This window comes from Labrus bergylta, chromosome 16 (genome assembly GCF_963930695.1).
Source record: "Labrus bergylta chromosome 16, fLabBer1.1, whole genome shotgun sequence".
In the NCBI taxonomy this organism is placed as follows: Eukaryota; Metazoa; Chordata; class Actinopteri; order Labriformes; family Labridae; genus Labrus; species Labrus bergylta.
Window position 1 is genome coordinate 18099848 of NC_089210.1, and position 27534 is coordinate 18127381.

At 43.8% G+C, this 27534-nt stretch overlaps 1 protein-coding gene across 6 annotated transcripts; it reads right to left on the reverse strand.

Annotated features, from left to right (window-relative positions):
• On the reverse strand, positions 1-26859 carry spag9a (sperm associated antigen 9a). 6 transcript variants are annotated; one of them, XM_065964596.1, is made up of 31 exons: positions 26350-26859; positions 21611-21731; positions 18473-18543; positions 18278-18366; positions 17933-18083; positions 15761-15844; positions 14605-14740; positions 13917-14010; positions 13628-13749; positions 12745-12759; positions 12406-12463; positions 12114-12266; positions 11436-11487; positions 11185-11315; positions 10858-10914; positions 9263-9427; positions 8841-8970; positions 7835-7924; positions 7634-7741; positions 7334-7517; positions 7010-7225; positions 6568-6778; positions 6221-6337; positions 6023-6103; positions 5871-5938; positions 5071-5219; positions 4804-4975; positions 4278-4391; positions 2499-2675; positions 2000-2137; positions 1-1793 (listed from the first exon to the last, which is right to left on the reverse strand). In XM_065964596.1, the coding sequence occupies exons 1-31, from the start codon at positions 26647-26649 to the stop codon at positions 1675-1677; spliced, it is 3873 nt and encodes a 1290-aa protein (XP_065820668.1). In that variant the 5' UTR covers positions 26650-26859; the 3' UTR covers positions 1-1674. The 6 variants fall into 6 exon arrangements, with proteins under 6 accessions (XP_065820668.1, XP_020512070.2, XP_020512071.2 ...); XM_020656414.3 differs by having other exon boundaries at positions 5071-5222; XM_020656415.3 differs by lacking the exon at positions 12745-12759 and adding an exon at positions 13211-13222 and having other exon boundaries at positions 5071-5222.
• Positions 26860-27534: the final 675 nt, after the last annotated feature.

Genomic DNA, 27534 nt, shown 5'->3' on the forward strand with positions numbered 1-27534 from the left:
TGACATGAATTTCTTTATTTCATTAACAATCACGTCAACGCAGTGACTATTTTCCTTTACAGTAGCCTCCTGTTATATTTTTTTGTTCTTGTAGAAAGTTACATTCTGAACCAAAAATCGGCTCCATAACATCAGAAATAAATACTGGAATGGTCAAAAAAAAAAAAAAAAAAAACACAATAAAAAGTGACTGCTTTTTGAAATGGACTGAAGTAGTCGGATATAAAAACAAATGAAAACACGGTCTGATTATTGGTATCATGTTACAGTCATGACTTCATCGACGTGTCTCACATATGAATACAAAACACTCCAAAAAAAGGGAACAACAGTTTCATTTCGGGTCTCTGTATGTTTGAAACCACAAATGAGGAATGATGCAGAAACAAGGACGGACTCTTAAAACACTGCAACATTAAAAGATTTTTTTTTTTTCTAATCCAGATTCCCTTTTTTTAAGATCTTTTTTCCAAATTAGGATGAAACCCTGACAACGCACCTACATGTCTTTAAAATTATACGACTCAAAAGATGTTTCAAATATAAAACAAAGGAATTCAGTTTCTCCTCCTCCTTTGGTTACCGGGACGACTGACCGCTAAGAAATCTTTGCATATTTTGTTCCCTTCATGAAAATTAGTGAGTAGTAGTGTTCTACATTTCCACCGGTGCGCTTCAAAAAAAATTTAAAGTGCCAATGAGCTGAAGCAAACAGGAAGCACCACGATGGTGGCACAGGCAGGTTGTCCTCACACACCAGACGACGGGGTTTAGCTTGAAAACGCCCGAGTAGGTGCACACACACACACACACACACACACACACACACACACACACACACAGACTTGGACAAACATACAGGATTCCTCCATGCAGGCTAAAGCTAACCTACAGTTCAGTACAGTAAACTGGAAGCCTTTAAGTACCCAGACTGCTCGGGTTTTACTCACATCACTAAACTAGATCTTGTGGCATACTGAGCCCCGGAGTCAGTCGCTATAGTTACGACCCTCAGAAGCAAAGTTTCATCCTCCTGCTTTTGCAGAAAGAAAGCTCGTCTCGTTGACTTCTGATTCGTCAGACTAAACAGTAGAGTTATCAACCTCCAAACACTTTGACTACATTTTGAATTGTAGGCATGATAATCTTAAAACCTGATAATAAAACTGCTAAACATGTTGGAGATTTCAGCGACACACACCCGACGCTCACACACTAACAGACATGTGGTTCAGAAAGTTTGATAAAAAATATACTTCCTGCTCCTTGTTCAATGCTTCAAAACTCGTCTCCCTTTGATCCTTCACACCAAATTCATTTTCCTACAGCGTCCACACATCCCCCTGAACAAACTCACACCTTCGGTCTCCATTCTCCCTGCGTGCACCAGCTTCACCTCCATGCATCCCTCCGCAGACGGAAACGCCTGGATGCTCGGACGGATTCTTCCAAGTCAACATCAACCTCACTTTGCCTATTTTTCTGATTCATGAAGAATAAACTGTACAAAACATGAACTAAAAATAATGTTTACAAATTAGTGGTACTACTCAGGCGTTAAGAACCATCGGTAATAAGAAATTAAAAACTCAGAGGAGGGCATGCAGGGGGGGTTTGGTGGGCGGGCCCTGGCGTTGACACAAGAGTCTGTGGGTTTTTTTTGTTGTTTTTTTTTCAGTCATGAGAGGTTGTGACCTGCCAGACGATGAGGTGGCTCTGCTCAGCCTTGGTGGGAGCTGACTGCTGGTTGGCTGAGGGCTCCGATAAACCGTCCAACTCCCCGCCTTCGTCACCTGCAGGAACAAGACACCGGATCAATCACGTCTTCTTTTTGTCCAACCAGCAGCCCCCAAAACTAAACTGTCTCCATTTGGACACAGCAACATGATTCATGGATTATTAAAGTAGTTGGTTATTGATTTTTTTCCCCCTTGATGATAAATCAGCTGATCGATGCATCTCTCCTTGACTAAGAGAAAACAGTGCTTCTTATACTCACCCATTCTAAAGTCAATGTAACCTTCCCCTCCACTCATCACCAGGTATGTCTTAGGCTCGGACGTCGCCGTGTCAGAGGATTCAGACGGAGGATCGTCTGAGCCCGAGTCTGCGCTGCCTGGAGGGGGCATCGCCTGACCTGTGATAAAAAATATAAATAAATAAAAAACAAATGAGTCAAAAACAATTACGTCAACAGGGATGAGAAAGATTTGGTGAAGCTGTGATCAGGAAGAAGCTGCTATAATCTTTCTTAATTGACCCCAAAAAAATGAATTAATTACGATTTAATCTGATATTTCAGTTTAACTATATGAGTCAAATTATTCACAAAATGCATCAAAATTAAATGCAGATTTTATTTAAGTTTAAATAAAAACTTCCATACAGGAATTCATCTCTATTAAGAAGATGAAACAGTTTTCTGCTTTTTTCCAGTTGATATTTTTGAAACATTTCAAACCGTTTGATTGATCAGTTTGTCCACCATCGTCACTTACCTGGAACGGTAACAAAGAACTTGACAGCGTCCCGGTGTCCATGGAAACACAGCTGGGCGTGGGCCATGGAGCAGTACGGCACGGAGCTGCCTGGCATGGCACAGTCTGAACCGTCGTCAGTGTAAACCCGCACAGCACTGCCGGGCCAGGTTGGCACGGTTCCCATCGTCTTGTTGGCTGAAGGATCAGGAAGAAACCGATCATTATGAAAACTCGACTTGTGAGCTAAAATGATCAACAAAAAAAAACCGCCGATGACAGAATAAGGAGTGTGCTCTGGTCCCAGTTTATGAAAACAGGTTAAAGCAGAAAATGTTTCCTGGCAGTTTGTTGTTGATCGCTCATTGAGGACACACTCATATTGAAGCATAGTTGCACTTATGGTTGGAACATAATTTCCCTCAAGGAGACTTGATAAAACAGGATTATAAGCAGAGGTGGCCTTCGCAGTCTCTAACACAGACAGCCGAGGACTCACAGCAGATTTATCAGTTTATTGTTTGTGAGACACAAGAAGCTTCTTCCCCTGCAGAGAAAACAACAACATGCGGAGAGGAAGAACATGGAGACATAACGGGACGAGAAAAAAACAACGATTTAGTCAGAAAGCAGAAGTCCTCATTTCGCCTGGTACCAGCTGTGTGGTGTGAACCTGACAAACTGTAATGTGAGAGCTACGCTGTGACTGTGAGACCTGTATCCATGGAAACGCAGTTGTCTTTTATCCACCTGGTAGTTTGCTTTGTATTTTCTGAAGCTGCCTCAAGAGAAATCTGGGACGCGGATAAAGTGAGAGGCGAGATGCAGCCAGGAGAGGATTGAATGATCAATACCAGCCTCGTGTCTGTACCGCTAATGAGAAGACGGCTCCACCAGAGGGTTAGCCTAGCTTAGTTTAGTTTAGCACAAAGATGGAAAACAGAAAAAAAACACGTCAGCATGACCATTATCAAACCACAATCATTTCCAACTTAAAAACACGTGATGTTCCTGTAACAGTGTAAAAAGAAAAGTGTAAAATCATCAGAGTGAGTCCTTCAGTCACAAATTAAAGTAGAAAACAACACAGATGAACATCAATTCATTCTTTCACCCTGGAAATAATGCAACTCTCTACTGGCAGGTCATCCTACATGTTCTATCAAACCACTGCAGATGATCCAAAACGCAGCAGCACGACTCGTCTTTAACGTCCCCAAAAGAGCACATCACTCCGCTGTTCATCTCCTTACACTGGCTCGCATCAGATTCAAAACTCTGCTGCTCGCTTACAAAACAGCGACAAAAACGTCTCCTCCTTACTTTAACTCTCTCATCCAGGTCTACACTCCCTCCCGCCCACTACGCTCTGCCAATGAAAGGCGTCTGATCCAACCTTCACAACAGGGTCCTAAGTCTCTGACTAGTCTCTTCTCCTCTGTCGCCCCCCGGTGGTGGAATGAACTTCCAAACTCCATTGGATCTGCATCTTTAAGAAAAAGCTAAAGACCCAGCTCTTTCATGAATACCTACGACCTTCATCACGATGATGGTTCTGATGCTGATTAGAACTCTAAAGAACAGCTGTCGATGTTGTGCTCTGCCTCTGGTCACTTCCTGTCAGCACCCGTGTGTCCGATCGGACTTAAAGCTGTTTGTTTTCACTTCCTGATGTTTTCTCCTCCTCTCTAGATCCTTGCTTGTGTTGTTCTAACTCTTTGATGTACGTCGCTTTGGATAAAAAGCGTCTGCTGAGTGAATTGTAGAATTGTAAATAAAGCGCCTCAGAGTGCGACTTACCTTCAGACAGCGGGATGGAGATGATGACACCGTTTCCTGTCCCCACCCACAGGCGGCTGCAGGACACCACCAGAGCTGTGATCCTCACGAAGGAGAAGCCCAGTTTACCCGTACCTGCAACACACACACACACACACACACACACACACACACACACACACACACACACACACACACACACACACACACACACACACACACACACACACACACACACACACACACACACACACACACACACACACACACACACACACACACACACACACACACACACACAGTGACATTTCGACTAAGAAGAGCGAATAAATTAGTTTCTACCTTAATTAGACGAGTATCTGAAATACACAGAGAATACTTTCAGAACTAGAGCCAAGCTATTCACCTTAAACCTTGTATTTATGTTATTTCAAAAGCTTTCACACACAAAGTCAGAGATTCATTCTCATCAAAGAGTGAGTAATAAACAACGTCCTGGTCCAATGAGGTAAAGGAAGAGACGAGGATTAAAGTGAGGAGTGTGTACCTAACATCTTGCTGACGTAGGGCTCGATGTCCACGTCCTGAAGGTGCTGGTAGGTGTGAGCGTGAAACAAGCGTAGAGTTGAATCTAGGCGGATTGACACCCAGATCCCGTCCCCAACCCAGGCCAGCTGCCGGACCTGACTCTCCTTACGAGGGTGAGCGTCAAACGACTTCTGCTCGGACGGACAAACATTCAGAGTACCGTTGAATCAAACGTTTGGTTACAGGTTGTTTTTATTTATGAATGAAAGTAGTGAGAGAGCCGTACCTCTATCCTCATGGCCTTCGGCTGAATGACGTAGATCTTGTTCCTGTAGCCGCACCACACCTTGTCGTGGACGACCGTCATACAGCGGATTGAGTGGTGAGGCCGGCCCAGATCCAACAGGTGATAATTTGTTAAATCCCACTGACCATCTGCTTGAAAACAAGGAGAGAACGAGCACGAGAATGATTCTTATTGATCCAATAAATAAATAAAAAAAGGGGAAACATAAATGATTATTATCCTGGACTCAAACTAACCTCTTACAAAAACCACGGTTACCAGAGCAGCTTTCTTTCATAACTTTTCTTATATAATAAAGCATTTAAATGGGATAGTCCTGTTCCTCTTACTTTAGGAAGCTCTGCATTAATAATACTTTGCTGTTCATCACCCTTTTAATTGATTTCTTCTTTTAGAAAGAGGTGTTATTCCTTCTAATCACAGTACTGACATGGAAAAACATCCTGTCAGCGGTGGTCTTGATTTAAAATCCTGAGTCCGCCTAGTCTGAGGTCGAGACAAGACCGAGTAACAATGCTTTTGATTCTGAGACGAGACTGAGACCAAGACCGGTTTCAGGTACTCCAACACTAATTCTCATCTTTGCCATGTTCTGCTTTTCATGCATTCCTTTCTTTTCACAGCTTCTAATAGTTTTATTGTTTGCACAAACACTGCACGTCTTCACCTGTATGTACACTGCTGAATAAAAGTGTGTATAATTATTATACTACTTTTATATGTAAATAACAATGACCATCAGTAACTGAATTCCTCAAAGATTAAACGTGAACACTTACCGATGCTTCTGTGAAAGATTGCCAACGTCCCGTCAGCCAGAGCGACCAAGACTCTCCCTTTGACATGCCTGTAGTGAGAAGAAGAGCATGTTGCTGTAGTCAGAGATGAATGTCTGTGTGTGTGTTGTACTAGATAATGACTTCATACTCACACTATGCTGAGGATGGAGTCTTTCAACTTGATGGCGTGCAGACACTTTCTCCATCGAGCCACAGACGAGTGAACGTACAGACTTAAAGAGGAAGATACCACGAGGTGAGAAGTTAAATCACAAGACGATTTCACATCATGACTGACTGAATCATAAACATGCAAACAGCGCCCTCTAGTGTCTGTTTGTATTACTCACCATCCGTTCTGAGCTCCCAGCCACATGGTGGGGAGGGCGCTGCTCATCCTCATGACCTCCCCGTCTGAGAGGTCCGAGTCCTCGGGCAGGGAGGTGACGCCATCCTGCCCAGAGCCCCTGGACCACAGAAAGGGAAGACAGCATGATTCATTTTTAGAGAAGAGTCAACTTTTTTATTTATTTTTTTACACTTTTATTGCAGTAAATTCATCTTTCAAAGTATCCATTAAAATGCATTTGAAATTTCTTTCCCCAATATTTTATAAACCCTGTTTTAAGTTTAAGACCTATGATTTGAAACTATGCTTTTTGCATATTTGCTTTTAGTAAATAAATCCCACACTCACCTCTGTGTGTCAGCAGGTGAGGGGTCGGTGGGTCCCACCCCCAGCGGGTCGGTGAACACATGCTCGGTGTAGATCCCCGGCTGGTTTGGATCCGCTGCCTGGTCCTCCTCTCCTTCTTCGCCCACACCGGCGTTGGCCTCCGTCGCCTCTGTCGCCTCCTCTGCTGGAGGAATGCCGTCTTCTGCTGGACTGGTCTCTCTGGACAGCTCCACTGTGTGCATGGCAGACCACAGGGGATTACTGATACAGACAAGTGTTCCTGCCTAACAAACTGAAGTTTAACATAGTTTAATGTCTTTCCAGTGAAAAGGTAAGATTGACTTTGTCCTGTATCTATCCGAGCATAGAGAAGTTCACACACAGGCTCACTTTCATTATGAAGCCAATTGGTAAATCAAATCAAAGAAAGTCTTAATCAAATATGTTCTCAGCAGACATCTACCTGAGCCGGAGATGCCGCAGTGCTCAGCCGGATGAGCACTGACACGTGGGGAGGCGGTCTGGGGGATGGCGGTGGTCCCCTCTGCTGCCACCGCACCATCGCTGCCTGTTGAGCCCACACTGGCCACACTGCCAGCCAGAGACACCCCGTCACCTTGACTGGCCTCCAAGTCTTGGGGTACCTCCTCACCTGCGGGATAATCCGTCTCCAGCACACCTGGAAGAAAACAAAAAAAAGTCATAAAATCCAGCGCTGTTAAGACTAAAAAGAAATGATGAGGTAAAGATGAGAAAGAAATCCGAACAAAGCGATCGCTCAGGGTACCTGGCACACTGGCAATGCAGACCACGTGGGTGTTACAGGCGTAGAAGCTGTCCAGGATGTCCGAGGGCTGACTGGCGTCCAGCACCATCACCTTGGTGGAGGAGTGTGTGCTGGTGCAGACCCACACCCTGCTGGAGATCTCATCCTGCAGGACCAGCTCCTTCTCCTGCTCACCTTTATCCTCCTGCAGGTAAACATGAAAATCAGGCAGAAGAATTTAAATCAAAAGTCTGGAGACCTTTGTATTCACTGGGTTTCACCGTGTGTTTAATTGTTACATCATTTTAAACGTCCTCTTACCTTACTCTCCTGCTCCAACTGGTCCAGGCTGCTCTGAGAACCCTTGGTCTGTTTACTGAGCTCTGAAGTTCTGCCCCCAGACATGTTGACTCCTGCAGCACACCACAGCTGGAGAACAGACAGAGAGCATGTTATAAAATGACCTTAAGTTCATCACATGCCCATCGTATCTAAGTGTTTTGAAGTTGTAGACCTCTTTACCTTCATAGAAGCATCTTTCTGCTCCAGAGGTCTCAGGTATACGGGCACAGGTAAATTCATTTTGTTCTCCACCTGTCCACCGTTGGCCACCTGTTTGAGACAACCAGCACATGCAAATGAGCTTTAACAAAGATAACGTCTCCAATTGAGTGAAATATTTTAGGTTTTCCTCAGTAAAAAAGTAACAAAGTTAGCATTTCCTGTTTTGATTTGATTTGTTTACTCCGAACATGTAACATAATAAAAAGGTGAACATAAAAAAAAATAGACAGAATATAAAATAATAATTACAGACAGTGGAAAGTATAATTCAGAAAAAAATAAAACATTTGGACGCTATGCTTTTTTAAGTTGCATGTCCGCAAAGGAGTGGGAAGAAGTAAAAACTTTGTTTATACATGGGTCCACGAGAAACTGCTGAGAGACGACTCATTAAAACACACACAGGACTCAGGTTGTCGTCCATAATAATGTGTGTAGCTAAAGCCATGGCAAAGTTTTACTTTCTATTTGCATCCCCAGAAGCATTATGGGAAATGTAGTCCCACAAACTTTAAACATAAACACACAGGCAGACACGCACGCACACAGGCGCGCACACACACAGGCGCGCGCACGCTCGCACGCACGCACTGTTACTGCCTCTGAAGACCGTACAGAGGGGGGATTACTACGTCCCCCACTTACAGCTCTGCAACATTCAGATTGAAGGTGAAACATCACAGGGGCGTAAATATATCACGGCTTGAAACGGCAGTCTGGAGAGGGCTAGTGAGACGTGCAGAGGAGAAAATTATAATATTTTCTGTCACTTTAATTTCCATTTTACAAATTGTCATCTGTACAATAATATTTTTCTGTTTTAATGATCTTTGGTTCTCTCTAGTGGACAATCTACATCAATGTTTTTTTTTTTTTTTTTTTTTTTAAACTGTGTGGCAAAGTTAGCTGAACTAAACTAATCACTGGTGGTCCATTAGATCCTACCCAGGCCGTGATATCTGACCTTGTACTTGCTGGGCAGGCTCCAGCCGTGTGCAGTGACTCGTCCGTCCTCCTTCTGCATGTGAGCCTTCACCTGTCTGTACTGAGCTCTCTTCTGCTCCTTACGAGACGGTGAGCTGCACTGATCCTTTCTGCAGGGAGAGCAAAGTGAGAGACATGTGATCAGCTCACAGAGTTATTACAGAAGGAACGCTTCAAATGTTTAGAAAGAGGCGGGACAGAAATCAAACTTAAATATGCCGCACTGAGATAACTGTTCCGTTTTGTAAAATGTAAATAAATAAATCAACATCCAAACACTTCAACCCTAACACTGAACATCCTGGTTAACGTTTTAGCCTTGCATACATTTGGTATCTTTTCTGAGTGTCCATTAACACGTCATGTGTCAAGACAGGAACCACTAATCCTTGTTTCACTCACTCTTCGTTGAGGAAGTCGAAGGTCTTGGACTTCTCCGTGGGGAACTGGGAGAAGGTGCTGCTCCTCTTCACCAGGCTGCCCGGGGAGTTGTACTTCACGTTGGACTGGGAGTCCACCTTCTTGGTGGCGGGGAAACTGGAGGAGGCGCTAAACAGTCTGCTGAAGCTGCAGGTGGTGAAGTTACAGAAAGCCAGAAGGGAAAAAACAGAGCAGACAGGAGTGCAGGGAAAAAGCAAGGAGAGAGGGGGAGGGGGGGGTCACCAACCAACCAGATCACCAACACTTATTTTACAGTGACACAAAGCATGCTGGGAGCTGAGCTGCTCTGTCAATTGTAACCAGGACACTATGACTTTTTAAGTATCAGACATTTTGTAGTTTTTTCCCCGTCTTCAAACCGTATCATGAAAGTCCGCTTTAGCTAGGCGGTCTTGTAAATGGTTTCTGGCACCGTGTTATAAAATGAGCAGATGTAAATCAATGGATCATTAATGATAACTAATATGTTGATATTTCTGTGTTGCAGGTGATTGGGGAAACACTGACGATTTGAAAAGAGAGCTGCGGAAAGCTGAACGCTCCCCCTCCTTCTTCCTCACCTCCAACAAGAGACGATTATTGTGTTTGTTAAAATGAGATCGTTTATGTTGTTCAGTCCTCAGTATGTCGTAGGGGAGAGGAGCCTTTTCTTTGGCTTCATTTTTCTCCTGTTTTTCCCTCTTGATGACTGTATTTTATTTTCTTGATTTGAGGTAAGGTAGTTCGGTTTAACACTTAGAAGTTCTGTTTATTATTTTGCCGGCGCACTCCCTGAAGATGACTTGGTTTAGTGTTTATTGTAAATAAATCATTGTGGAGTGAGGAAGGAGAGTCTCACTTTTGAGCTATGGCCCGTTTCCCCTGGGCTGATGGTAAAATAAACCCCTCATGCAGAGAAGATGGGAAACATCGCTGTCCAGTTAAAATACTTTAAATACTCCGATGCTTCTGCAGAAACGTCCTCGTTTTGATTTCTCATCACTGACTGATTCAAACGGGGCACTAGCTCACCAACTGTTTCAGTTTGAGCATTTTCATTAACACAAAGACAACACATCATTTCATACAGATCGTGTGTATGTAGTCAGCCTGCTGGGGGGGGGGGACGCGGCCCCTCGTGAGCTCCCTGTGAGCAGACAGAGGAGTACACATGAAAATGCACACAGCAGGCAGGAGACGGGGGAAACCCAGGGGCAGAAGGAGAGTCATGTCTGAGCAGTTTGTGATAAAGAAAAGAACTGATGCACCGCACGCAGAGAACAGAGATTACGGAGACAGACACATCAAAGTGGGATCTGTGTGTGATGGAGGAGCCGCTCTGCGTCCATGGAGGGAGAGAAGGAGAGAGGAGGTTTGGCTGGGAGAAGCTTTATTAAACCATCTTTACCTAATGCTGCCAATTCAAAAGCACATCCCGGAGAAGATGAGAGAAAAAGTGTTTGAAAGAGATTTCAACTGGGAGTATTTGCACTGACCTCGACAGGCTGTGAGATCTTAAGCCCTATGACATAAATACTAAAAGGTCAAAAGGTCAACCGTATTTGGAGAGGACTCACAACTGCCAGATGCTGGATTTCTTCTTCTCTGCGAGTGTTGGGTTTTCTCTTGAGGCCCTAAAGAAGAGGACAGGGGACGACAAAGTACATGATGATGTCACAATGGATGTCACAAATTTTTGTTAATTTTTTTAAACATTGAGAAGTTATTGTGGCCGATTTAGGCTTAACCGATGTTGCATGGGCTGAGCGGTCAGAAAAGTTATCCTCATGTAATCTGCTCATTGCATCATTTTTAACCAGTTAAAAACTGTCACGGCGACAGATAAGAGAATCTTATATAAACCTGTGTTTGAAGTGTGATCACGTTTACATCAGCAGTCTTACCGGATCATCTCCGTCCACCGCACAGCTTCCTGGAGCTCCATCAGCCTCTCTTTGTACTGGTTCCTCTCCATCAGCACTCGGGCCATCTCCACTCTGGTGAAGCGCTTCCTCTGAGCCGTAGGGACATCGCTCTGTGGGAGCAGAGAACAGTTTAGCCCCACAATACGAGACCGCAGATATACGACAGCTAGAAGACGCATGTTTTCAAACTAATGTCTGCAGCCTGAAACACGATCACCGAAGAAACTCACATCTTCTTCGTCTTTACTTTTCTGTTTCACTTCTTCTATTTCCAGCCGCACTCTGAAAGACACAAACAAAATACACATGTAAGATTTCATGTCCTAATGCACGGTTGTCACTGTATCCTTTCTGAGAAGTAATAAACTACAGTGGCAGACGATGGAAAGAAGATATTAATAATAATAATACTGTACCAGGGAGAATAGAAACAAACGATTGGCTTTTAACAAAAAGAGAGAAACATAAAGAGCGGCCCCCTCTACAGTCTTGTTTTCAATATGCTTAATGCTGTGCTTCTGGGGAAAATACAACACGTACAACTATGATCTGTTTTCTTTCTTTTCCTTTTTTTGTGGCAGACATGGTCTAACAGGCTGCAAATTCAGAAACAATGCAAATCTCAAAACACTAAACAAAACAAAAAAATTTTACTAGCTGACCATGAAAACTGTGCTGCAGAAAACAAAAAACACTAAAAGCAAGCACGCTGCAAATGCATGCATGCTCCACTTTCCAATGCTTTATATTTATTTGCAGCACTTCTCCATCCTTACATTTGTTTGGGTATTTTGTGTATGCTTTTTCAATATGCATTGTTTCTATATTTGCAGGCTGTTCCTCTGAATGAGCATATACAGCTGCAGCCGATCAGTGCAATCTGCTCTGAAGTCCGTCTGTTGTCTTACTTTTTCAGCTCCTCCTCCACCTCTCTGTTCTTGTCCTCCAGCTTGGTCTTGGCCTGCAGCACGGCGTCGAGCTCGCCCTGCAGCATCTCCTTCTCACACGTCAACTCGTCCACCTTCAGTATCAGGTCTTTGTTCACCACGTTCAGAGCATTCCTGCAGAGAGAGAGAGAGAGAGAGAGAGAGAGAGAGAGAGAGAGAGAGAGAGAGAGAGAGAGAGAGAGATGACACTTTAGCATACAACGGGATATGAAGTGGTTGGTATCAAAAATCTAAAGTTACTTTGTGAACTCACTTTGTCTCAAGCAGCTGTGAATTCTCCTGAATGAGATTTTCAACTTCCTTGCCCATTCCTGAACAGAAGCGATGACAGAATTAGAGTTTCATCACTAAAAAAAACAATCTGACAGCAAATGACAACATAAAAACTACGAATTAGGATGCAACACTGTAGATGATCATTATTGCTACTGGAAAATCTAACAAGGCACTACAGAGGATGGGAAACATGTCCTACTGAGAGATTTGCTACTGCAGGTTTTCACAGCACAGGAAACTACCACAACACAGAACCCCACAGCACGAGGTCACATGACTGACAGGAGAAGGATGGAGAGAGTGGGTGGGGTCTTACCAATCAAACTAAGGTCTGAGAAAACCATGCAATCCATGTCAGGCGGAAAGAACAAGGAAGAGAGAGAGAGAGAGAGAGAGAGAGAGATGGGATATAGTTTGAGACAGTGGAATGACCAAAACGATGAAGGAGCCAGAGCTGAACCTGTAGCTGCTGACTCCACAAGCAAAAGATGTTTGTTTTGTTTCTAAAGCTAGAAAGATACAACAAAAACAACAACAACGGCAGCAGTACAAAGAGGAAAACAGGGAAATCGAGGGGCAAAAAATAAGCTGTAAAAAGAACCGTTAGGCAAACAAAGGGAAAGCATCGAACTCCATCATTCATGCATTGTCAAAGTCATGAGTCAACTTCTGTCAAACGTGATGATGAAGAAGAAGAAGCTATGAGCCGCAATGATGGCAAGCATGGCAGAGAGTGACTAATGAGAGGAGATCTAAGAAAAAGGTTTTGAGGTCATACACACCAGAGTACTCCACTGGGATTATGGACAAAAGGCAGAGGATGAGACACGGGAGAGAGAGAGGTGATGTTAACATGGGTAGATGGCTAACAGTGCGTACAACAACAGCTGGACCAAAGCAAGGTGTGCAGCATCGCAGGAAACAGCAGGTGTGGAGGAGAAACAACACATTTAAAACTGGAGCTATCAACACACCAACAGCTAGTTTAGCTTCAGTTAAGCAGCCTCACAAGGATTTCTAAAACCCGAGAAAGCAACGATTAAAGATGTCAGAAATATGTCAGGGTTATTGTGAAGTTCAATTGAAAAACTCAAAAACACGTCAGTGGTCTTTGGCATTTAGACTATTCCAACAACATATTTACTGCACCTTCATCTACACACTTCAGTGCTACAGTCCAGATAAAGGTTGTTGCTCACCTAGGAGGTCGGCTCCTTCATCCACGTCCCCGATGAGCCCCGTGCCTGCAGACGACAGCTCTTCAAACAGAGAGTCTGTGTTGCGGTCAAATGCCATGTTCTCGATGCCTTTAGTCGGGGTACTAGAGAGAGAGCATACAATAACTTTTTATTGACTGGGATACATTCAGACTGTTCACCCTCTCTTTAATGCCAAGGCTCATTTTTGCATTAATAATGAAATTGTGCAGCCCTGTAACTGTTGATGTAATGCTTCCCTGTGAAAGTGAACAGTAGTTCTATGAGCTACCTGCAGGGCTTGTATCCGATGAGATCCATGTCCAGCTCAGGGGTGGACTCAATAATGTCCTGCACATCTGAGCTGTCCTCATTTTCAGGCAAACCTGTGAAGTTCAAGTAAGAAAAGGAAAGAGACTGCATGTGGATTCAGATGCTTTTGAAATCATTTCCTGATATTAAACCTCTGAACTATAAGAGCTAAATGGCAAAATTCAGCTCCATACATTTTTTACACAACACAGCCCCGTTTCCACCAAGTGGTCCAGTTCAGTTCGGGACACATTTATTGGCGTTTCCACCGTCAGAAGTTGGGAAGGGTACCAAAATAAGGGATCGGTACCGTCCTACTTTTTTGGAAACCCTTCTGTTGGGGTGCCAAGGTTACCGATCTGACCCTAAAGGGTCCCTTTTGTTTACTGTGTCCCGTTCTTCTTCTTCGTTGAACATAATTAATAGCGGGATACACTGTGTTGGGCTGCTATGATGTCACACTATTACATAGCTGGCGAGGTTATCGCCATCTGGCTTACACTCCTCTTACCAAATAAGGGTACAGCTGGCTGTGGAAGTGCAAGCCAGATCAGGGATTACTGAACCAAACCAGACCCGCTTGGAGGGAACGCGGCTCAAAAAAGACAAAGCATCCAAAACAACTACTGGATGAAAAAAAATCTTAGTGTCATGAGGTGTGACCGTACCCACTGATATGGATCTGGTCCCCGGTGCAGCCTGCACCTCGGTGCTCTTAGTGGTCCCATCTTCCCTCTCCATGTCCGAGGCTGCGGTGGACATGGGCGTGACCGACTTGGAGCCGGTGAAGTCTGACAGCTCATCCTGTAATCAAAAGAAGCTCGATCACAGCCTAAATTTCCAGAGTTTTCAGAGACAAGGCAGACTTCAATTAAACCAGGGTCCCAAACAAAAAGGTGACACAACAACAACAACAACACAAAAAAAAGCACACTGTTCAGGATGCGACAGGTTAACATGATGAACACAGTAATCACAAACATAATGGTTTTACTACTTCAGCTACACATGCAGTTTAACAGGAGACACTACAGTCCAATGTCTCTCTGCTCTTGTAATATTTAGAGCGAGAGTATCGTCCATTAAACAATCTGAAAAACTAAGCTACACGGTGTTTTTTATTTCTCTGTGAAATAAGAACTTGTAAAAACATCACATGTGGACGATGAGATACTTCAAACTAACACACAAAGGAGACACTGAACTAGGCTGTGGACAGGGATAAGGTTAGCAACACAGAGTGACAACGAGTCTGACAAGGAGGTCCACACAAAGCTACACAGACTGCAGGGGGGGGGGGGGGGGGGCGCTGAAATGAAACAAGGAAGCTGCCATTTACCGCTGGTTCACAAAACAACACAACACAACAAAAACACAGAGACTCAAATGATAAATCTGGGTAACAATGAACTGTTACTTGACTACAGAACAGGATTCAAAGAAATGATTCTATGTTAGTGTGAATGAACTAAAAGTACAAAGCAGGAACAAAAATAAATAAAAAACTAATCAGAGGCCAGATGCAACCATGGTGTTATTGAGTTGAAGGTTTGATATTTCACCGTTTCAACCCGTGACACACTTTATTGTTGTGCACATTTTAAATTATCCAAATCCAGCCTCCGCAGTTTGCACAGGTCATGGTTGCATGTAGCATGACGTACCAAAAGTGATCTATGAAGTGAAGCTTGAAATAAATGTGAGCGCGAGGCTTTTTGAAAAGATGAAACAGCATAGTAAAGGAGACTATGCAAACACAAACACTGAGCAGCCTGCAGCCGGTGCAGGCGTGCCACCACCGCTGCCGGCATGTCGTCCAACTACCTTGCAGTCGTCTGCCAGTGAATTCCCCCAAGAAGAGTCCTGCGCACTCTTACTCTCCCTTCCCTTTGGGGGGTCGACAAAGTCCTTTGGGGGGGGGGGGGGGGGGGGGGGGGGGGGGAGAGTAAGAATGAAGCTCACATGTGCAGAAGCAGTTCAGCAGAAATGCAGACAAAGTGTGAATGTCTGGGAGTGAGTGAGAAAAAGGACAGTAGTAGTAGTGAAGTCATGTAGACAGCTGTTTACATCAGAGTGTTGACGTGTGGCTCTTTCAAAGTGTTCACTTCATAACTTGTCAAAATAAAGATGTAGCTGTCACACTTCAAGAAGCGTACAATGAATAACTGCTTAGATAACCACCGTTTAGTTTGTCTCATTTTTTAAACAAATATCCTCAGATCAAGCTTCTCAGTTCTTTTTTTGTGATATTAAACTGAATGCTATCTTCAGCTTCACTGTGTCCCAAAGAATACCATTTTTAAATCCTGTTACCGGTACCTGTTTTTTTAAAATCACTTAATGGTCTCGCCTCAAAATACCTCTCGGACCACCTCACACCGTATGAGGCACCCAGACCCCTCAGGCCCTCTGGGGCCGGCCTCCTCAGTAGTGTGCTCAAAACCAAGCAGGCTGAGGTAGCTTGAGGTCTTAATAGCTGCACACTGTCGACGTTGCACAAAAACATTGGAAATGTGTTTGTGTAATTTCGACAGTGTGCGGATAAATTCAGCTCTGTGACTTGAACTGAATCGATACGGGGGTCTGACAGGTGGTTCACGTCTTTGGAACTAAACGACCTCAGATTTGTTTTCATTTTGAAACTTTAAATCTCCAGCCCCTGATGTTTACGACTTCCTTTAAAGTATAAAACAGTAAGCGCCCCTTTAAGTGACATCTCTTCTATTGGTCCATTTAAATGAAGCAGGAAGCAATGAATCAGAAAATATAATTAAGCCAGATCTTAAGGCGATGGGATGGTCTTGCTTATGACTCATATCGTAGATGGATATTAGATCATGTTTGGCATGCTGCACATCATTAACCTGTCATCACTTGAAGCTCCGCCCACTCCCATAAATAAATATCATGTCTTGGTGTAAGTCCACAGAGTCCACTTGGCCGGCCTCAACAATAACTGTCCTGTAGCACTGATTACATAAGAACCAATCACATTCAGCCAGCCTTCTTCCCCCTCAGTGACTGGCTGCCGGCCATACAGCGGCATCACTCCCATCATGCATCGCTCCACCGAGCTGATGCCCCAGTTTAAAACAAAAAGGCAGCAGTGGGATGAATTAACATCGTCACCCTGCAGGTCCTTAACCGCCACAGATACAAATAACACCCCCGTACCAATAATATCTCAAAGAGGAACAGAGAGAGAAGCACTGTTTTTAGAATCACTTGTCGTCTTAACGTGCATTTAGACTCCTGAAAGTACAACGAATATAATAATCACAATCCTCTCCCCTGCTTTAAATAGAATGTCGCTGCTTTCATGAATATTCATGTGATGCATTTGATGATCTCCTCTGACTGCTGCCACAGCGGAAACAAAAAAAAACAAGTTTGCATATTCATCAATGGATAAAGAGGAGGATGTCTGGAAACAGAGGTGGCCTTGTCAGATGCCTGCTAAGATGTGCCTGCTCGCCTGAGCTTATCAAAGGAGCTCTATTTTTAACCGGATCCGAAGCCAAACATCCTACCGTCTTCAAGCACGGCCGACACAGCTGGAAACACGTCCAGGACGAGGGATTATAGAGCTCACATTATGGTTTACATTTAATGGATTTTTTTTTGTCTGTGCACTGTTGAAATATAACTAAAACACTGATTGTTCATTAAGAGGTGAATAGTTAGGTATCCGATTATTTAGAGAAATGAAAATGTGGTCTGAATACTGCACTATACTCCTTATTCATTTAAGATCAGAACATTTCAGACTCAACTGAACAGGCTCTGAGACTGGACTGATGAAATGTTTCAGACCAATACAAATCTGTCTCCCTACCGTCCTGACACTTGATTTAGTTTAAACCTGTGGACATCAGTAATCAGGATGTTTTTATCTGATCATGAACATGAGTTCATTCTCTGAAGAAGTGTCACAATAAAAGATTTGTTTGTCCACCATTTAAAGTTCACATATAGTTGCCATCCGCACACACTGACCTTGAGACTAGTGTTGGATCGCGGCTGCGTTGAGTCGTTGAACCTCCAGCCCTCTGTGCCCAGGGTCTCCGATCTGACCTGGGGGTCCGGGGTTAGCAGAGACGTACCAGCAGACGAAGGGAAGACCCCCAGAGAAAGAGGACGCTCTCTCCTAGAAGATCAAAGATGATGACGAGTTTAATGACAGACAGACTCCCACAGTCTGTCAGACCAGCAGAGTCATCCTCACATGACTAACTGTGGAGACATTCAACTGTCCTGATGAGGGGAACACTTATAAATCATGAACTCGTTGATCCGTCCCGTCTTTAAGGACAAACAAACACATCGTGCCTGTGGTCTTACCTGACGCGGCCGACTGCGCTCGACTCCGAGGTCTCACTGATCTGCTGCAGTTTGATCCTCTCTACATGCTCCATGTAATTATGAATCATCTGCAGAAGCCGAACAAACAACACAGAGAGAAAACGTGTCATGAAAGTTGTTAATAATAATTACAGAGTCTTCTCTCCCCCATCCCTCCTCTCCTCTCCTCCTCACCTCTGTGTGTCTCTGGTGGAGGGAGTTATATTCCTTCTTCAGCTCCAGCTCACGTTCTTCTAACCTGCCGACTAAAGCACAAACAACCATGTTCAGTGTAAGGCGGACACTTCACAATGGCCAGTACATGCATCACATTTAGTATTAAAACCATGTTTGATTTGGGTTTGGGTTTTCTAACCCTAACCCTTAATACCATTCTGATGTTTGTATGGTCGATATTAAGCTTCCTCGAGCAGCTGGTTAGCTTAGCTAAGAATACAGACAGGAAACATGTTGAAACAGCAAGTTTTAAAGATCAGTTATTAACACCTCATTCTTTGTTGTTACATAAACCTAACCCGGATACCCTGGTGTTGTAGTCAAGATCAAGGCAGAATACCTTGGTCGTGATATTTATGGTCTTGGACAGAGACAAGACCAAGACCATAAATATCACAGAGCAATCATCATTTCCTTCTCATCACAACCTCTAATCCAGTATTGATTTAAAATCCTGAGTCCGCCCAGTCTGAGAAAATAGGCCGAGACCTTCAAACAGTGATCTTAAGACTAAGACTACAACACTAGGATACCTCCTCAGAGCCCACAAAGAAAATACCCTCCTCCTGCACTTTTAGAAAAAATTATACGTTCATTTTTAGGCATATAAAACCAGTAAGATCAAATGTGTACATGTGGAAAATTGCTATCGTTAACGTTGCTGGTTTGACTGTGTTTAAAGTCATTACACTAAGCTTACTAGCTGCTGCTGGCGGTGTCTTCACATCAACTCTATAAACACGACAGTGGGATTTATCTTCATCTCACTCTCCACTCAAGATCTCAAATTATGTTGAACTTTTCCTTTACGTTGCACATAAATGAGTGTGCATCAAAGTTGCATCATCGTGCCGCTCCATGCAGGCACGGGGGACTTAGCAGAGCGGCTTATCCCACTCAGATAGATTTCACTGTTGTTACAAAGTGACAAAAACACCTAATCCTGTATTAGTGCGTCAGGTTCGGTCTAAACTGCATCCAAAGACAGACTCGCTGCATAAAGCCTGGATACTCTCCACCACAGCAGCTGCAGCGTCTGCATGCTTTATGATGACGTCTCAGCAGCTGGGAGTGTTTGGACATTGACTCCAGATTTTTATTCTTCTATCATGAGTCATCAAATTCATGGAGACATGTAATGCAGTGAAGACAGGGGAGGCAGCTGACGTCTGTAGTAATCCCTCCTGTGTGATGGAGGAGGAGCTGGTGTGTATAACATACCAAGGCTATGATACTGGTTGTTTTAATAGTTAACACCTTTTCCAGTTATATCCACTCTTAACATGTTATTTAACACAGACAGAGAAATAACTGCTATTCCTCTGATGTGGGCGAGAGCTGTTTAAGAACCATTTAATAAAATGTGATGAATCTGCTGGGAAGCCAAGAGGGTGAGATGTGAGTCTCTGAATAATTGTCCACCATCACCCTGCTGGATGCTTTATGTCTGACAACATGCGGCCCAACATGCTGCGGTCACGGCATTTTGACTCGTGGATGTGAGTCTGTTCCGATTATTAAGAGAGAGGTTATTCAAGATCAACTTCCAAACTCCATTCGATCTGCAGAGTCTCTTTGCACCTTTAAGTAAAAGCTAAAGACCCAGCTCTTTATGAACACCGAGATGACGACCTTAATGGTATTAAAGATGGTTTGTTTGATAATGGCGATTACAGGATGGTTTTGATGCTGAATAGAACTCTAAAGAAGAGCTGTTAATGATGTGCTCTGCCTCTGGTCACTTCCTGTCAGCACCTCTTGGTCACTTCCTGTCAGTTCCTCTTGGTCACTTCCTGTCAGCACCTCTTGGTCACTTTCTGTCAGCACCTCTGGTCACTTCCTGTCAGCAACTCTTGGTCACTTCCTGTCAGCAACTCTTGGTCACTTCCTGTCAGCACCTCTTGGTCACTTCCTGTCAGCACCTCTTGGTCACTTCCTGTCAGTTCCTCTTGGTCACTTCCTGTCACCCCCCCCCCCCCACTGGTCACTTCCTGTCAGCACCTCTTGGTCACTTCCTGTCAGCACCTCTTGGTCACTTCCTGTCACCCCCCCCCCCCCCACTGGTCACTTCCTGTCAGCACCTCTTGGTCACTTCCTGTCAGCTCCTCTGGTAACTTCCTGTCAGCACCTGTATCTCCAATCGGACTTAAAGCTGTTTGTTTACACTTCCTGACGTTGTCTCCACCTCTCTAGATCCTTGCTTGTGTTGTACTTACTCTCTGATGTACGTCGCTTTGGATAAAAGCGTCTGCTAAGTGAATTGTAGAATTGTAGAAATAGAAAATAAAGCAAAGACCAAAGCAGATGAAGAATCAGATCTACACTGATGTGGCGTCAGTGGCTCTTTAAACTCAGCAGTAGCTTTGGATTCTGTCCCACATGTCTCATCCCTGCTGCTGCTGTAAAATACAGTCATGAATGATTGACTATTTACTGGGAGTGTGATCGTTTAATGGGAGATGTTTAGTGGAATCAAATGACCGGTAGCATCATGTGCTCTACTTCTCCACATATAAAAGGTGCTTCTTAAGAAAGTTTGAGAGAAAAAAAAAAGACATGATTTAAATCTGAGAAATGAAACCGGCTGCTGGTGTTTGCTTTGTAGACGCTCGAAATGAGGAAGAAATTCATGTGAGCAGCTTTGTGTGAACGCATGACTCATTTGAAAACCAGCTCTGTTGCTTTGCGGCTGGATGCTGGACCAGCCATACTGTGGGAATTTCCAACAAGACAGACAGTGAGAGCCAACCAGCACACGTCCCCTCCCCTAATCCAGTGATGAAATGAGCGGTAATGCACTGTCGCATTAGGAGGATGGGACTAACAGAAATCCTATAATCCCATTACTGTTACCCCGCAAAGAGGGAGAACAAGTGTGAGTGTTTAAGTGTGTGTGCACGCCGACAGAGACGAGTTAAAAACAGAGAAGATGATTAACATGTATATGGAAACCGACTGATGAATAGAAAAACATACTGGAACAAACAGTAAGTACGTACACATCAGTGACAGGATGTTCCCTGCGCCACACTGCAGAGAAGAGACTGGGACGAGGACGGCGAGGTGAAACAACGTGTGTGTGTTAATGTTTCTTACTCTGGTCTGCGGAGTTCCTGATCTTCAGCTCCAGTTGTCTGGAGTGAGACTCCATCCGGTCCAGATGGTTCTGCAGGTCCTTCTTGTCCTGCTCATGAGTGTCCTCAAACTCGATGAACTTCTGCTCCGTGACACAAAGACACAAAGACAGAACGTGCTCAGACTCAATGGTCATTATTTGTAGTAAATAGCAAAGATTAGAAATAAAATAAGATCCTCCATCTGGGGTTTCTGTTGTAAATAAAAGGGAGGAAACAATAAGATTAAAGACTTTAAAGATGTTCATGCTGAGGTGCAGATGGCCTAGCGATTATGTCGTGCGCCCCATGTACAGAGGCTGTAGTCCTCATTGCAGCAGCCGTGGGTTTGAAACCGACCTCGGCCTCTTTGCAGCATCACATCACCCCCCCTCTCTCCTCCCAACATTTCCTGTCTCTCTTCAGCTTAAAGACCAAAGAAACCTTGAGTGGGGGAGATGTGCATGCCCTGAAACACAAGTTCACATAAAGAACATTTGTTAAGAATCTTGTGTCTTTCTTTTGGGGAGGTGGGAGGTGATGTTGAATGGTAGGGGAAACACTAAATGTATCAATATGTTGTGCTGAAGAGTGAGATTATCATAATGCTTAACTGTTCCAAGAACATTGTCCATCCTTTGCTGTGCATTCTCGCATGCCGCGATACGAGAGAAATATGCAAAGTGTGATTACATTAATCCACATCACAATCAGTGATGATCAGTGTGATCAATTAAAAGTCTATATTCAAAGTGTCTACGTCTATCTGATGTTTTTCAACAAGTCTGTCCCGAATCCAAAATGGATCTAAAAAGTTTTTGGTTTTTTTCAGAGGTTAGCTGCACACTTGAACGTCACCTGACTGCATCACAATTGTTTGAAAGCATTTTACCCAGGCCTCCATCTGGAGATTGACAAAGCTGAAGCTAGTGTCAGATATGGGTCCAATGGGCCACTCTATGGGGCCGATCTATACAGTTTAGTTCTATGCTATTCTGTGTTGACAGCGAGCTTGTGAGCGTGCTGCGGCTCTGTCGTTCAGACTTTTGGGATGTGTTTACTGCAAATGCTCACATCAACATAACGATGAAATTCAATAATTTGTGAAATTTCTTTTTTGTTTGGGGATTGACAAAAACCAAAAAGTCAATGATGTTGATGTATCTGAGTTATTTTATGAGCCTTATAATTAGTTCATATATGATGACTCTTACTTCAGTTACAGCTCGTCACACACAGTGTGTAACTAAACAGCTCAGACTACACTGTATCATTGTCAAAGAGCAACTTTTTTTCTGAATCAGGACTTGAGGGACAGGATGTGACTTAGTGGTCCAACTTAATGGTTCATCCGGAAGCTCTGGGTCCTCCCAGTTTCCTACTTGGTGTGTGTGTGTGTGTGTGTGTGTGTGTGTGTAATGTGTGCATCGGCATCCACATCCTGTCCGGATGAGTAAGCCAAGGCCCTGATGTGGCTACCGTCCCTCCTCTGGGCGCAGGAGTCTCACGTTACTGTGATGTGGCAGTCTTTGAAATGTTCAGAGCTGAAGCATACTGTTTTAAAGACATGAACAGATTCATCTTTTTCATCTGATTATTTCTGTTTGCTGCAGATTTGAATCGGCTTACATAGTTTTCATTCAGCTCTGGCCTAATCATCAAACAAAAACGCTGATAAGAGCAGGACTTCCTCAATCAAGAGAAACTTATTCTGAAAAATGAGATGACCATTTTATTCTTGACATCATTTTTAAAACAAAATGCCCCAAACTGCAATGTGTCCTCCTCTCTAATGTGAACATGCGCTGGTCTTTGCTGATGCCGAGCTGTTTATAATTTTTTTTGAAGTCACTCTGCACTCTGGGAAGATGGCCGTGATGAGCATGTTCCACTGTTGGCCCCAGACGTTTTATTGAGAAAGCAATCGAGAATAACTTGAGAAAATTTAAAATGACAAGGAGTCTAAGTGTGACCAGGAACCATGGAGTAATGCTAAAGGAAACATCAACAGTCCCATATTCATGTACAGCCGGTTTTGAACTATTTGAGAAACTGGAAAAGGCCAAAATGACAAATTATTGATCCGAACAGCTGTCATGATACCTGAGACTAAAATCAATAACTTTCACACACTCATCGATATCAGAAGTGATTCCTGCTGTTCTATGTTGTGTCTATCTTTTCATTACATTCTAGACTCGACGCTGCAATAGAGGGAGGGAGGTAAATGATGGTATCCGTTTTATTGTTGTTAATCCAACCAGTAAAAGGTCTAAACAACTCATGTGAAGTCTGACGTTTAATCAGATCTGGAAGCCGCCCCCCTTAAGGTAATATGACACCCTGGACTTCTCAGTAGAGTGGGGGTTAGTCTGTGACACCAGGATATGTCATGTAAACCAAAGACATGAAAAAAGAAAGGAAAACAAAAAGCATGAGACGTTCCCTCTCTGCTCATTTCTGACAAAAGATGACATGACCTGGAAGTGATAGCATGCCTCTCTGACCGGCCCTGCGTGGCCCTGCTCAGTCCTCCTCAGGGTGCGGACAAAGACCCCCCCCCCCCCCGCCCACAGTCCCACAAACAGATGTTTTAATGAGCTTTCATACCTAAAACAGCACTGTAGTAATGAATGTGTTTCATGTTTATGTGTTTGTGTGTCCGGCTGTCACACCGCCTCACTGTCACTGTGAGCACTGACGGGTCAACATGTCCGCAGCACACTGGGGGCCCCACGTCCACGCTGTCCTGATGCCCCGAGTCTACAGAAACAAGCCGAGACAGAAGGTCTGAGTCAAGTCACATCGGCCTTCATACAAACAAGCTCGGGGCCAGGAGGCAGGAAGTTCTCTCTCTCTCACACACGCACACACGCAGGCTTTATATGCAATTTTTTCATCCAGCAGATGTCAACCCTTGAGCACCAGCATGAAACCAAAACAACTTGCGGTGCATTGTTGTGTTAGCATGCTAATGCTAGCGATCTTTATTATGCTCGTATCTTCACACTGCATGTAAATTTACCTGAAATGAGCGTGATCTAGAAACACAGTTAAGCAGTGAGTACAGTATGTTCTTCTTCTTTTCTCTAGTCCCTCAATTAAACAACTTTTATACTCGAGGGGAGAAGTCAGCCGGCCGTCCCGGCGATGTAAACAAACTGAAGATAAGACTCTAAAAACTCTGAAAACATCACAGACAGTGGGACTCGGGTGTTACACCCATTGTAAACAGTCATGACTCACAGAGTTATTTTCAGAGGATATACTTGATTTCTACATTTAAGTGTGAAAAATCACATTTAAAGTCATGAATTATGATCTCTGTGTAAAAATCATGATTCTTTTTATTCTGTCAAACAAGCTGATGAAATAGAGCTTATTAAACATTATTCACAATTACATGAATGTGACTGTTTCATATACCCAATGTACTGCAGTATATTTGGTATCTTGAGCTGTTTTTTTTTTTTTTTTAAGTATCCTCCAGCGGGAGTAAGAGAGAGAGAGAGAGCAGCGATGGTCCATTTAAATTCATAGGTCAGCATGCTCTGACGTTTCTCGAATTCCTTTTGGTGTCTCGCAAACATTACGCTTTATGTCTCGTACAAACAGACAAAGACCAGAGGAGCCGACACTGCATCGATTGCACACGTGCATTAGAAAATGTTGCTGATGCATTCGCGCAGTTTTGACAGTGTAGAGAGGTGGGGGTTTTTTTTGGTAGAGATGGTCATCCTGTAGTCACATGCCAAAGTGTCCTCGAGCGAGACACTGAACCCCAAGTCGCTCCCGCTGCTCTGTCGGCAGCGTGTCAATGTGTGTGAAAAGGATTAGTTAATACTGAGGGACACTTTACAAAGCAGCCTCTGCCATCAGTGTGAATGTGTAGGTGTGACATAAAGCACTTTGAGAAGTCAGGAGATTAGAAGCAGATATATAAGCTCAAGTGTGTTAAGACGTGTTCGACGGGTATTTATGAAAGAAAATAGAAAATCAGTGTCTAGAAATCTATTTTTGTTGCAGCGGCATCAAAAACAGGCATCTATACTGTAAATAAATGTATAATTCCTGTATTGTGACAACCCTGAGGTAGAGTGCTTTGTGCAGGGTTAAAGGTCACAATGCTGACCTGCTGTCTGGAAGGTTAAATCACATAAACAGTGACATGATGAGCGTCATAAAGGATAGTGTGAGTGTCTGGTGACCTAAATTGCTTTGTAGTGTCACTATCACAAGCTAACCTGTAATCCTCATGACATCTCCTTGAAACTTGTGTTACAGCGATGTCCCAAAATGCTGAGTCACTTCACCTGCTGTTTCTCCACTCAGACGTGGCTCCAGCTGTATCTGATGCTTTGGTGGTGTACTGTAGGTGATTTGAAGGAGGAGGTGGGTGTGTTTTGCTTATAAGAAAGAGGCATTTGCATAGGCAATAATTCAAATCACCCATCCTTGGAGACACTGATCAGACACAGCTAATACAAAGAGAGAGAGGGGGGGGGGGCATTGCAGCCATGGCACTGCCTTGTTTACATCTCCAATGAGCTCCACGGGAGGAGGCTGCAGCTCTGAACACGTGTGTAGGTTAATTCACGGCACAGGGATGGAGGGGAGGGGGGAAACACCTGAGGGCAGACTTTCTTCATTCCTCCTCCTCCTCCTCCTCCTCCTCCTCCTCTTCCACAAAAAGGATGCTGGCGACCGTCCCATTCAACTCACCTCCTCTGCGTGTTTCCTCAGCGCTTTCTCCCGCTCGTACTGGGTGATGAGCTGCTCGTTGTCCTCCTTCAGCAGCTCCAGCTCCACTTCGTGCTCCTGGTTCTCCGCGAACACCGAGTCCAGGTTCTCCAGCACGGCCACGACCAGCGGCATCAGCTCCTTCACCACGTCCTCGTCGTATTTGCCGATGAGCCGCTCGAACTCGCGGTAGATGGAGTTGGCCAGGCCCGACACCCGCTCAGACATCATCGCTGATGTCCCCGGGTCGTCCTGGTACACAACTCCGTCTTCCAGCTCCATTTTTTTAGTCCTCTGCCTCACAGCTAACAGGACTAACGCGGGTTATTCCGTCTCACCCGCCACTATGAACACCGTTACCCGCTTAAATGAAAGCAGTGTTCCTTCAATTGAACGCACACATTGAGAATAAAACACGGCAGGACTATTACAATGCATGCGAGACAGGCTACGTGGATATCTTCCTCTTTTCCCCTCACTTGTCCCATGGTGCATTAAAGTGCTCATCCAAAGCTTGTACTTTTCAGTGTCACTGAAAGGCTCACACAGATGAAGTCCCGGGACATTTTTTTTGTTTACCTTGAGTGTGCAAAATATACAAATTCACGACCTGCAATTAACAAAAAAAAGTAAATAATATCGGGGGAAAAAAACACAACAATTTGTATGCTTTCCATTTCCTATTGGCCTCTTTCAAGCCCGCATTCAAAATATCTGTGGGAAAGTGAAGGCGCCACCACAACAGCTGAGTTGTTGACCAGATCACGTGATGACGTCATATCATGCCAACAACGTAAGATTATTTAGTACTGACAGGCTGATATTGTGCACAGTCTTACATAATTATTTTTAGGATTTAAAAATAAAATAGAATTGATAGCCCGTCTTTATATCTTATTTCTTATTTGCAAGCGCTTCAAATTGAGCTTTTATATTATTTCTTAAATAATTTGAACCCCTCACGCATCACTTTTTTAACTTAGATAAATGTAAAATTTTGTGTGTGTTTACTATATTCATGTTTTTCATTGATGTTATGTGTTAGTACCACCATGATCAGCTTTATTGGCCATGTATGCTCACACACACACACAAGGAATTTGTGCTCTGTGTACTAAAGTACAACATTAAATATCAACATTAACAAAGACTAATATGTACAAGACT

Coding starts and splice junctions, on each gene's coding strand:
- spag9a (XM_020656414.3), bottom strand. CDS start 26,649: ATGGAGCTGGAAGACGGAGTTGTGTACCAGGACGACCCGGGGACATCA. Junction 18,084..18,277: donor AGCGCAGTCGGCCGCGTCAG/GTAAGACCACAG, acceptor TTGATCTTCTAG/GAGAGAGCGTCCTCTTTCTC. Junction 13,750..13,916: donor ATCGGATACAAGCCCTGCAG/GTAGCTCATAGA, acceptor CTCTCTCTCTAG/TACCCCGACTAAAGGCATCG.